Source organism: Neofelis nebulosa, chromosome 2, assembly GCF_028018385.1.
Source record: "Neofelis nebulosa isolate mNeoNeb1 chromosome 2, mNeoNeb1.pri, whole genome shotgun sequence".
Lineage (NCBI taxonomy): Eukaryota > Metazoa > Chordata > Mammalia > Carnivora > Felidae > Neofelis > Neofelis nebulosa.
Genome location: NC_080783.1, coordinates 213486818 through 213498951, shown reverse-complemented (window position 1 = coordinate 213498951; position 12134 = coordinate 213486818). Strand labels below are relative to the sequence as shown.

General features: G+C 49.4%; 1 protein-coding gene across 2 annotated transcripts in view; it reads left to right on the top strand.

Annotated features, from left to right (window-relative positions):
- Positions 1–12134, top strand: part of TNFRSF8 (TNF receptor superfamily member 8) — a 78206-nt gene that overhangs the window by 55554 nt on the left and 10518 nt on the right. For both annotated transcript variants that reach the window (XM_058719042.1, XM_058719043.1), the window contains 4 exons: positions 4968–5064; positions 5266–5411; positions 7276–7377; positions 7505–7558. In XM_058719042.1, the coding sequence (XP_058575025.1) occupies positions 4968–5064; positions 5266–5411; positions 7276–7377; positions 7505–7558 (399 nt within the window). The remainder of the gene's footprint in view (positions 1–4967; positions 5065–5265; positions 5412–7275; positions 7378–7504; positions 7559–12134) is intronic.

Sequence of the window (12134 nt, the reverse complement as noted above, 5' to 3'; positions counted from 1 at the left end):
ATTCCCTCGGTGCACTCCCAACCCCAAGTCTTAGGTCTTCTGCATTCCAATTTCTCATGGCCCTCTTGACTTGGTCACTGTGTGCTCCGGGCCTTGTACCCACAGCGGTGCCCCAACTTTCCTTGCATACTTGACCTGAAAAATACAAGGTTTCAGACTGAAAGGACTTACCAAGAGCAAAGCAGGATGAAAGAAGATTACCCACACCTAGACATAATAGATGTATTTATTTATTCATTCACTAGTTGACAGACATTTGGATTATTTCCAGTTTGGAGCTATTTTTTAAATTTTATTTATTTATTTTTGGGAGAGAGAGAGAGAGAGAGAGAGAGAGAGAGAGAGAGAGAAGGAGGGAAGGGTGCAGAGAGAAAATCCCAAGCAGGCTGTAGGCACAGAGCCTGACATGGGGCTAGAACCCACAAAACATGAGATAATGACCTGAACCAAGATCAAGAGTCAGATGCTTAACCAACTGAGCCACCCAGGCAACCCTCCAGTTTGGAGCTATTATGAATACAGCAGTTACAAACATTCTTGTACAACTCTGTGTGAATATGTATTTTTGTCTCTCATGAGTAAATACCCAGGAGAGGGATGACTGGGTCACTGTGCTGGCCATACAGAATGTCTTTAAGGGTCAATTCAGAACCTGCCACCACCTGTGATCTGATCTCACAACCTAGTTTTACAGATGGTTTTACAGAGAATTCCTAGTTTTACAGAGAATCATAGGGCCAGAGCTAGAGCTGGAACACAAGGATCCTGAGTTTTAGCCCAGAGTACTCTCCACCAGACCACATCAGCTCCTTCTTAGTTCTGAACCTAGAATTTTCATTTAAGATACAATTAAGTTTGAGAGCAGAACAAAAACATTTCAGACATAAAAGGGTAGAAAGATTTTTCCCTCGTGTCCTCTTTTAGAAAGTTACTTGAAGACGTAATCCAGCTAAATGAGGGACAAGAAACAAAAATCCATGAATCTAGAAAACAGTGACTCTGTCCCAGGGGAGCAAGAAAGGGAAGTCCCAGAATGATAGCTGTGTTGCAGACCAATTGAACCAGATAAGAGGGGGAAAATGAAAGAGGGCTCCAGTGAATTGTCTTGTCTGCAGGAATGAAAGAAAGAATTGCAGTGAACTTTATGCGTAGTACCTTTGAAAAACTTGATATGGTGAAGGCACATTATTCTTTTATCGACAAGAAAAAGAAAGGCAATTTAAAACTCCAGGGAAAATAGAAAGCTGACAAGAAATTTACACTCCGAATATGAAGATGAAAATTTCATCTGACTTAAAGCACTTGTTGGATATACAAAAAGATAATCCATTTTATCTTGATGCTAAGACCATTCTCCTTCAAATGGCCCAAGGATCAGGTGTTTGGATTTAAAGAGAAATATTTCAATCTGGTAAATAATATCCTTTTTAATTCTAAATTGGGACAAAGAGTAGGTAGGTTCTTTTTTTTTTTTTTTTTTTTTTTCTCTTTCAATGGGCCCTTACCAGAGAACACAGACAAAGTAGTGGCTAAACAATACCTTCTGTTTACCTCCAGATTGAAAGAAGGAAGAAAAGGGGAGGGTCACTAACCCAGGGAGGAAGGAGGAAGGTATGGTACACATAGAGAGGTTGAGAAACATCCAAAGACCACTGGGTCCATCTTCTCCACTTAGAGAAGTTCTATTGCTGGATTCCAGCATGTATTCCAGTGGGAGCTCAGACTGAGGCTGCCTTAGAGAGACGCCAGAGGGCTCTCTGCTCATGGTGCTACCTGCGTGTATCCATAAGTGATATATTTGAACACAAGAACTTCTCCAATCCTCTCAAAGTCAACTCTTATTGAAACCAATGACGTCTTAAATGTAATTCAAATACTGATTTACAAATAAATAGAAATTATAATAACAAATTGCATCATGTTCCTCATAGGCTAAAGCCTCCAGGCTTCAGCTAATTCAGGTAATAGTCTGGTGGCCATGTGGAAAGACATAGCATCTATTTGGAGACCGCCAAAAGAGGAGAGTTCCTCAGGACCCTACTAATCCAAAAAGGAAATTAATCCTTGCTTCACTTTCTCTTCAAGGTATTTCAGGAAAAATCTGAGAGGCATCACGAGAGCTTTTTAGAAGGGAAATGAATGTGGGTGGGGGATTTGCTTTGTACCCCATCAGAGGAGGGGTGCTGTCACCAGGAACATGGGGGTAAAGAGGGATAGTGATCAGCTTCAAATGTGGGCCAGTTTTTTTAGCCCTACAAAAGCAGTTAATTATAAACTTGTAAGAAAGTGCTCATTCCCAAGGCAGGAGGTGTGCTCTGGGCTGGGACTAAGGAGCCCTGCCTTCTGGCTCTAGCTCTGGCTCTATGATTCTCTCCATCTGTAAAAAAGAGGTGGCTGGGTCAGATCAGAGGAGATCATCTCTGAATGGTCCTTAAAGACATTCTGTCTGGTCAGCAAAGTGACACAACCTTCCCCCTCCAAGGTACTCAACAGGAATGAAATTCTATGTCCTCACAAAGACTTGTACGAGAACATTCAGAGCTACCTTATTTATAATAGCTTCAAACTGGAAACAACCCAGATGTCCATCACCTGGTGAATGAGTAGGTAAATGGTGGTACATCTCTACAATGGAACATTGTTCCATGGAACATGTTGTTCTGTGCAACATTAATGAATCTCAGAAATATTATGCTGAGTGAAAGAAGCCAGACGCCAGAAAGTACATACTGCCTGATTCCATCCTGTGCAATTCTAGAACAGGCAAACCAATCTACAGTGACATAAAGCAGACCAGTGGTTGCCTGAATGTGAGGGGAGGATTTATGGCAGAAAGGCACTAGGGCACTTTCTGGAACAATGGGAATGTTGTAGATCTTAAATGGAGTTAGAGTTACATGGATGTATACATTCTTCAAAACTCATCAAACTGTACACTTAGAGGTCATTTTCTTCTATATAAATTATACCTTAATGAAGTTGATTTCAAAAGAAAGACTTTAAAAATTGAGGCTACATTTAAATATCAGGGGATAGTATTTAAATTTATTCATTTATATGTATTTATCCATTATTTATATAAAAGAGTGAGTGAAGGTAAGCAGGGGAGGGACAGAGAGAGAGGGAGAGAATCTCAAGCAGGCTCCTCACTGTCAGTGCAGAGCCTGACATGGGGCTCGGACTCACAAACTGTGAGATCGTGATCTGAGCTGAAATCAAGAGTCAGATGCTTAACCGACTGAGCTCCCCCAGGCGCCCCCAGGTTTCTCTTTTAAATAAAGTCAGAAGACCTAGAGCCACCAAGCCACCTTCCTATGTGACCACAGTTGGCTGGAGATAAGGAGCAGCCTTTTCACTTTGATCTTTTGAGACATGAACCAGACCGTCTCAGCCAGCTCTAACGTTTCAGTGTTCAGCTCCTGCTCCTCCGTGGGTCAGCTGGGCACTCTGCTGACTTGCCTGGGCTTATTGGTTTGGCGTGGGTTTGCCTACAGCATTTCTCATACTTCTGGGACCAGCGGGGGCCCCTCCCTGCCCAGAGCACCATGTCCTTATGGCAGCGGTGGAAGTGCAGAAATGCCCAGGCTGGAAACAGGCACTCTCTTACTTCCGTCCTGCTCCCCTGACCGTCAGAGTCGCATGGCGTTGGTGAGGCAGAAACACAGACCCCTCCTCCCCCCGAGGAGTGGACCCTTGATTCAACCTACCACACGGATCCCATCCTATATCGCTAATTAAATCGTTGCTTTGGGGAGAAAGACACAATTTTTTAAAAAATTTATTGATTTATTGAGAGAGAGAAAGCTAGAGAGTGGGGGAGGGGCAGAGAGAGAGAGAGAGAGAGAGAGAGAGAGAGAGAGAGAGAGAGAATCCCAGGCAGGCTCCGTGCTGTCAGCACATAGCCCAACCAGGGGCTCCAACTCACAAACTGTGAGATTATGACCTGAGCTGAAATCAAGAGTCGGATGCTTAACCGACTGAACCCCAGGCGCCCTGAAAAAGCCCCACTTTTTAAGAACAGCTTTATTGCAGTATACTTTACATACCACAAGATCTGCTGGTTTTAGGTGCGTATAATTCAATGATCATAAAGAAATTTACGAAGTTGCAAAACCATCACCACGATCTAAGAGACCTCACGCCTTTAGTGGTCAATCCCCATGTCCCTCCCCAGCTTTGACAAGCACTGATCTACTCTCTGTCCCTCTAGATAAGCCTTATCTAGACATTTCCAGAATATGTGTTCTCTATCGGGGTTCTTTCACTCAGACTAATACTTTTGGGGTTCATTCAGGCTGTCACATGTATTAGTGCTTTTGTTCCTCTTATGTCCACACAATATTGTGGTACTGATATACATTTTATTTACCCGCTTACCAGTTGCTGGGCATTTGGGTTGTGTCCACTCTTCTGGCTATGATGAAGAACACAGCTATGAATGATCATGTACAACAGACAGTCGTGTACACGTTTTAATGCGGCTGCACACCAGCCTCCCCCATGCGCTCGCTCTCTTCCTTCCCCCACCTATGAGCCACCCCACTTTCAATTTCCTCTGCTTAGATGGCCCTACCCATACACACATCCCAGCAACAGCCTCCCGAGGGAAGCCTTCCTGGTCAGATGAGGTTGAATCTCCCATTAAAGGGAGCCCATGTGCCTTCGTGTGACACCTGCATCATGTCTGTGAGCCCCACCAGCCTGCGAGCCCCTGACGGTAGGGATCCGTTTTGTGTACTGCTATGTCCCAGGCTGCAACACGGTCCCTGGTACACAGTAGGTGCTCAGTAAGAGTTGTTGCATGGAGGGAAGGAAGGAGGGAGAGAAGGAAGGAGACAGGGCCAGAACACTAACCTGGGTCTGCCTGGCTGCAGTGTCGTTCCGGCCTCACCGTGTCGCTTCCCTGGAAGTTACCAGTCCTGCTGGGTAAGGCTCCTTGACACCAATTCTACGACCACTCCCTGCAGGTACAGCTGAGAGGGATGCCACCCATGAGCCGCCGCCTCCCCTAGAAGCCCACCCCGAGTGCAGCACCAACCCAGAGGACAGCAAGGCGCCCACCAGGTGACTCCCTGGTCCCTTTTGGGGGAAGCTGGGCTGGGGTTGGAGGTGGGGCCTGGGCTGGATCTCTGTGCCGAGCTCACAAGTCATCTTGGAGGATGTGTGCCCATTTCTGTCCTGGGGTGGCTGGGAATGGCTCCTGTGTACACACTTCCCTTTTTCCGTCTCAATCGTCAGTCTTACCTCTGGCTTCTGTCCTGGCAGCGCCATGGCCTCTCCGGTCTCCGCAGCAGACCCCCAAGGCAGTAAGGAGCATGGAGGGGGCAACACCCACACCTGGGGAGACACCTTCACATCAACGAGCTCCCCTGTCTCTTTCTCCTCCACGGGAAAGCCCATTCTGGTTTCAGGTAATGATCACCCCCCAGAAAGGAGGGTCTGCCTCCCAGGAGGCCAGGAGGAGGGAGGTTTCTTCCTGGGCAGCAGCATCCATTGGGTGGGGGAGCCCAAGGTTGACCCCAGGTTTCTGGCTTCTTGAGCTGGGCCTGCGGCTCGGTCACTAGCTAGCGATTGTTCCTCAGTTCTTGTGAGCAGGGACTGTGTTCACAGCTTCATCCCCATGGCCTGTAATTGCTACTCAGAAAATGTTTGTACCTGGTTAGCTCAGTTGGTAGAGCATACAACTCTTGATCTCAGGGTCATGAGTTGGAGCCCCACGTTGGATGCAGAGTTAGTTCACTTAAATAAAACTTATTATTAAAAAGAAGAAGAAACACGAGAGACGATTAAACGTATTTGGTGAATGGATATATGACCTTGACTAGTTGCTTAATTCCTTTGAACCTCGGTTTTCTCACCTGTAAAATTGTAACGCCGTGTAGCACGCAGGGCAGCAAGCATTGGAATACACGCAGCTAGTCCAGTACGGACGGACAGGGCTCCTTCTAGACAGACATTCCAAGTGCGCTTCATTTTAGGGCTCGCAGTTCTCGTGCCAAACACTAGGGGGCGGCAGTTCTCCAGCCAGCCGTCCTCAAAGCGCCCGTCCTGGACTTGCAGTTTCAGCAGCTTGTTAGAAGAGCAAACTGTGGGCTCCACCCCGGCCCCACTGACCCAGACTCTGCACTTGAACATGGCCCCCGGAGATCCCTATGCACGTTAAAGTTTGAAAAGCGCATATACGGCGCATGCTACTTTTTAACATCTGAAACTGGACTTAAAAATCAGTAACTAGGTATGCGATCTTCATAAGGGACAAAGGATAAAAGGAGCATTTTAAGTACTAAGTTGTAAAAAGGTATATACTTAGCTAGCGGTTAAGCGTGTAGGCGCTGGAGCCACCCTGGCCTGGCCCAAGCCATGATTCTGCTGTTACCCTTTGCCATTTAAGCGAGTTACTTAATCTTCGCAAGCCTCAGTTTCCCTTGTTTGTGAAACTGGAGATGGTCGCGGTGCCTACGTGATGTTCAGGGAACGCTTGCTGAGCGTGTTTACGTTCTCACGGAGCTTCCCATCTGGAGGGTAGCTGGGAGCCCTCCCAGACTCCCCACGTCACCCGCCTCGCCACTCTGCCCGCCCCCGCCCTGACTCTGGCCACACCGGAAGTGCCACAGGCTGTCGGGGGACGCACATGGCATGTGCCCTCCTCCACGGCCACTGAGACTGTGACTTCTTTGTTGTTGTTGTTGTTGTTTTCAAATGTTTATTTTTGAGAGAGAGAGGGAGAGAAAGGGAGTGCGAGCCTACAAGCAGGGCAGGGGCAGAGAGAGTTGCTCTGTGCTGACAGCAGACAGCCTGATGCGGGGCTCACTCCCACGAACCATGAGACCATGACCTAAGCCAAAGTCAGATGCTCAACTGACTAAGCCACCCAGGCGCCCCGAGACAGTAACCTTTTGGACCTCAGTTCCTTCACTCTGGCTCTGTGACTCCTCAATTTCTCACTGTCTAAAAATGGTTTGCTCTTCTGTCAACTATTCAACTCCCCCGATGGGCTCCCTAGAGCCAGGTGAGGGAGGGCAGGTCGATAAGGGCCTGGTGCCAGGGAGATACAGGGTCTGGGTTTCAGTCCCCTCTCAGGGAAGGACCTGGTCCTGCCAGCCTCCATGGCATGTGTCCCAGGAGAAGGAGAACATAGTCTGGGCTCGTGAGGGCCATCCCATGTGGTTGCAGCAGGGCCCCTGGCACACTGCGATGGTGGAGACCTCGGCCCCCCCCCCCCCCCCCACTTCCCCGCATCAGGGCGGAGAGTGCAGGGCCGCCTCTGTGTTCCAGGACCTGTGCTCTTCTGGATGGTCATGATCCTGGTGGTGGTCTTGGTCTCCATCTCCTTCCTCCTGTGCCACTGGAGGGCCTGCAGGAAGTGGATTCGGCAGAGTGAGTAGATGTGTCCTGGGGGCCTTGGAAAGGGCCAGGCGCCCTGCACTAGTCTGGCTGGGGCCCTGCCCTGCCCCCTGAGGCTCCCTGAGGCTGGCACCTCCAGCCAACTCTGCTGTCCTTTCAGAGCTCCACCTATGCTACCCTGCCCAGACCTTCCGGCCCACGCTGGAGCCTGTGGGTAAGTGTCCACGTGTCCAGAGGGGCTGCTCGGGCCACACGGACACAGCAGCTCTGGGCCCTGGGTTTGGGGCTCCCTCTGTCCGCAGCCTCATCTGTAACAGGAATGTGATGCGGGTGGGGACTGCACGGCCTGTGCCTCACGGTCCTCCCAGAGGGCTGGCAGGAAGGTTTAAGATCCACCTCGTCTTTCGTTCTTTCCTCCACGGTGCCTCTCGGAGAGGCATTCCTGAACGCCTTCCCCTCCTTCCTAGCCTCCCTACGCCTTCCTTTCTCCCCTCTCCTGCTGGCAGCAAGGGGCATAGTGGTCTGTAGGGCAGGCTGATGGGGCTGGGATCCTGGGTCTACCACTTACCAGCTACATGGCCTCGGGTGAGTTTCTTAATTCCTGTGTCTCCGTTTCCTCACCTGTAAAAGAAACAGTGGGACATCGGAGGGCGGGCTTGTGGATCCATCGAGGTGGGCCTGTTGGTGCTGTGTGGAGTGCGTGGTGGGTGGGGCTGTGCAGCGGGGGGACTGCTGACTGACAGACCGGCCAGTGTTGGGGGCCTTTTTCCTCACCAGGAATCTCAGGGCTTTCTGAATTCTAGGTTGTTCTGAAGCCCTCCCTGGCCCTTACTCTCTGATCCCTGCCCAGCTTCCGGGCCAACTTTTGCAGGCCGCCTTTCGGAACCCCTGACCTATTTCCAGCTCTCACCTGGTGTGTGTGTTGTGGGGGAGGGGTCCCAGCCATCTGTGCCCCAAGTACCTTTTCTCCCCTGTGCAGCCCTTTCCAGGCAGGGCAAGGTCTTCATCAGCACTCCATAAACACTGATTGAGCACTTACTGTGTGCTGGGCCCTGACCATCTGGGAAGGAGTGAACGGGAATTGTCTGAGCTTCCCTTTCTGGTTTCGAGGCAGGCTCCCATAGAGGGTCTCACTGACCCAGAAACCCCAAGGGAGGTGGGTGATGATCGCCATTCCACAAGGAGGCAGCCAGGCTCAGAAAAGGTGGATAAGTGCCCGGGGCCACACAACCTTCAAGGCTCAGGCGTGGTCCTTGAGATTGTGGACTTTGTGGAGTACAGACCTGTCACCTCCACCTTCCTCCCCTCAAGCTGTGTCCACCCCCAGGGTCCACTCATGAGCCCAGTGGTCAGCCTCAGGCCAGGTCACAGCTCCCTTGTCCCCCGGGCCCCCATCTCCCCAGGGCCCTTGGAGACCCTCACTGTGGCCCGCCTTTTGACTTGAGCACAAAACCTGTCCACTGAGGCCTGTTTTGAATTTGATGAGTTTCACAGCAGGTGCATGTGCTCCCTTAGCAAGGGGGGTTTTCGTGTTTTGATAGTTTCAAGCCTTTTTCCATGAGCTGTCAGCCCCAATGTCTCATTGAAACCTGTGTTTGCTTTCTTGACATTTTTCTAGTATTAAAATTTCCATTGCCGTCAGTTTATTTTTTTCTTCAAACCTTCTTGATGGCAGTTTTGCCACAGAGAGAGAGAGAGAGGGGGAGAGAGAGAGAGAGAGAGAGAGAGAGAGAGAGAGAGAAAGAAAAAAATCACCTCTTAAGAAGCCAGACCTACAAGGAACCAAGCTCTGAGACTCAGTGGTGGCCATCCTGTTTGGGGCTGTTTTCGGCCCTCTGGCTTCCGGTGGGTCCCTGGGCAGGCGGCGGGGGGGGGGGGGGAGCTGGGTTCCCAGGCCTGAGATGGAAGGAAGGCGAGGCCAAGATAAGCACCCAGGGCCCAGGATGAGAACGGACTAGCGGGGTGGATGCCCCATTCCCTCCCGAGCAATGTGTGCTAACGGGGGAAGCGGCTTTCATTCCTGTGCTTGCTCATTCGTGTATTTAGATCGTCCTCCAAGTGGCTCTGTGCTGGATACCGAAACGGTGGTAGCTCTCCCAAGCCTTCAGACCAGTGTCGGTTCTTTCAGGGGACGGAAGGCTAGCAGGATGGGAATGCGTGACCCAGCCCTCCCTATCCTGGAGCCCCAGCGCTTTACCAGCCTTCCCTTGAATTGATGTGACTTTGTGGCACATGTCCTTGGTGACAGGCATTTGCAAAACACATACGTGTACAGGGGGTCTGTGAGGCATCTGCTATTTTTATTCCCATTTCACAGACCAGGAATCAGAGGCACAGAAAGGTGGAGGAACCTGTTTAAGGCCACTTGGTTAATAGGCAGTATGACCAGGATATTGTTGTTACCGTTGGTGGTGAGATTTTTGCACAAAGGGCCTCTCACTATTGACGTGTGGGGCCAGGTGGTCCTTTGCTGTAGGGGCTGTCCTGTGTGTTGTAGAAGGTTCTGCAGTTTCCTCGGTCTGTAGACCCACCAGATACCAGTAGCGCCTCCCAGCTGTGACAGTCAGCCACATGTTCAGGTAGCTCACTGTCCCCTGGGGGTGGGAATCACGCCTGGTTGAGAAACACTGACTAAAATTCTTTTAATCCTTCCTTTTAATGACACTGAAGTCATTATCTGCTACTTCAGGCAGGTCGAAGTTGAAAAACATTTTGTGTTGTTTTGAAACAATTTCACACTTACAGAAAAGTCACAAATGCAGTACAAAGAACTTAATTTTTTCTGAACCTTTTGAGATAAGTTGCCCACTTAATGCCTCATCGTCTCCAAATACTTTAGCGTGTGTTCATACAAACATGGGCGGATTTTTAGACAACGTAGTGAAACCATCAAAATCAGAGAATTCACACCGATGCATTTACCACCAACTAATTCTCAGACCCCTTTCAACTTTCTTCATTTATCCCAACAACATCCTTTATGGCAGAAGAATCCAGAATTTCGTGTTGCATCTGGTTGTCATGTCTCTTGAGTTTCCTTCAGTCTGGGTGCATTGCCGCCTTTTCCTCCATGTTCACGACTTTGCCACTTTTGGGGATCCCAGCCCTGGGTTTGTGGATGTTCCTCACCTTGGGTTTGCCTGATGCTTCCTCACTACTGGAGATTGGAGTCCGGTCATGCGTCTCTGGGGGCGGGAAGATCCCAGGAGTGACACCCAGTTCCCCTGGTGGCATCCGTCCTGCCAGGCTGCAGCACCAAGTGGCTCTTTTCTCCTTGGCAAGTGCTAAGCACTTTCAGGGGGGGTACTTTGAGGCCCCGCGAATAACCGCTTCCTCAACAAACGGTCTTCTTTTTCCTTTGTGTTTATAGCTGCCTGGACTCTTGGATTGCTATTTTATTCTGTTGCCATCGTTATTTAATTTGATGTTCAAGTTGCCTCAGATTAGGCCAGCGGGGGCCCTTGAAGCTGGCTCCTGTGTCCTTTTGTCCCATCCTTTCCTGTTTTGAGCACTTCTTTAAGATGATCCCAACTTGCCTGGTACTTTCCTGCCCTCGCCCTGGAATCGGGTATGTCTCCAAGGAGCCTAGGTCTTAATCTCGGGGTGCCCATTGCCAAAGCCTGGCTGAACCTCTGTGCCAGACTCCTTCCCTGGGTCCGGTCTGCTGCCCGCAGCAGCCAGGACCCCAGGCCACATTGGGGCTGGGACTGAGAGGGGAGAGTGACCAAGATGGAAGGGACCGATAGTGTGCGCATCAGAACCCCTGTGCTCGGCTACGGTGGCCCTCAGAGTGGCCCCGGGGATACCATGCACTTGTCCCGGGGTTGGCCCCGATGCTTAGTGTGTCCCTGGACTCAGGTCCTAGGGTGCCAGATGCGTTTATAAGAAGATCACAGTTATTCCCCAAAGCAGGAAAACAAATCAATGAAGACAGTGGACTGAAGCAACGTTTTTAGGGGAAACGCACTTACGAAATCTGACCTCTGTACTTGGCATGACTGGTTCTGGGTCTTGAATCAAAGCACACACGTGGGTTGTAACGAAGCTGTAGGCAGACATTAGTACCTCTGGATTCTGCCTTTTCACCTTTGTGTTATTTTATGCTTGTTTCCAAGAGTCATTATCAAATGCTGGTTTTCTCTTTGGTGGGATGGAGTGCCGAGCCTCGTTAATGTCCCGGGACCCACTATATGCCAGGCAGCATCCTGGGCACAGTCCCTTTTTCACGTTTAAAGTTTTAAAAATTTTAAACACACTTCATTTTTTAGAGCATAGGATATTTGAAAAGATAGTACAGAGAGTTCCCTTATCACACCCAGTTTCCTCCATTATTAATGTCTTACGTGAACATGGTGTATTTGTCACAGTAAACGAATCAATATTGATACATTACTATTGACTTTATAAAGTCCATACTCTATTTAGGTTTACTTAGTTTTACCCAACCTTTTTTTTTTTTTTTTTTTTTTTTTTTTTTTTTTTTTTTACTGTTCCAAGCTCCCACCCAGAAAACCATGTTACAAATAGTTGTTGTCTCTGCTTGGGCTCCTCTGGGCTGGGACAGTTTCTGACTTTCCTGTTTTTGATGACCTTGGCAGTTTTGTCTTGTTTTTTTAATTTTAGAGGGAGAGTAAGAGCATGAGCAGGGGAGAGGGGGCAGCAGGAGAGAGAATCTTCAGCAGGCTCCATGCTCGTCACAGAGCCCAACACAGGGCTTGATCCCATGACCCTGGAATCATGACCTGAGCTGAAATCAAGAGTCGGATGCTTAACCTACTGAGCCACTCAGG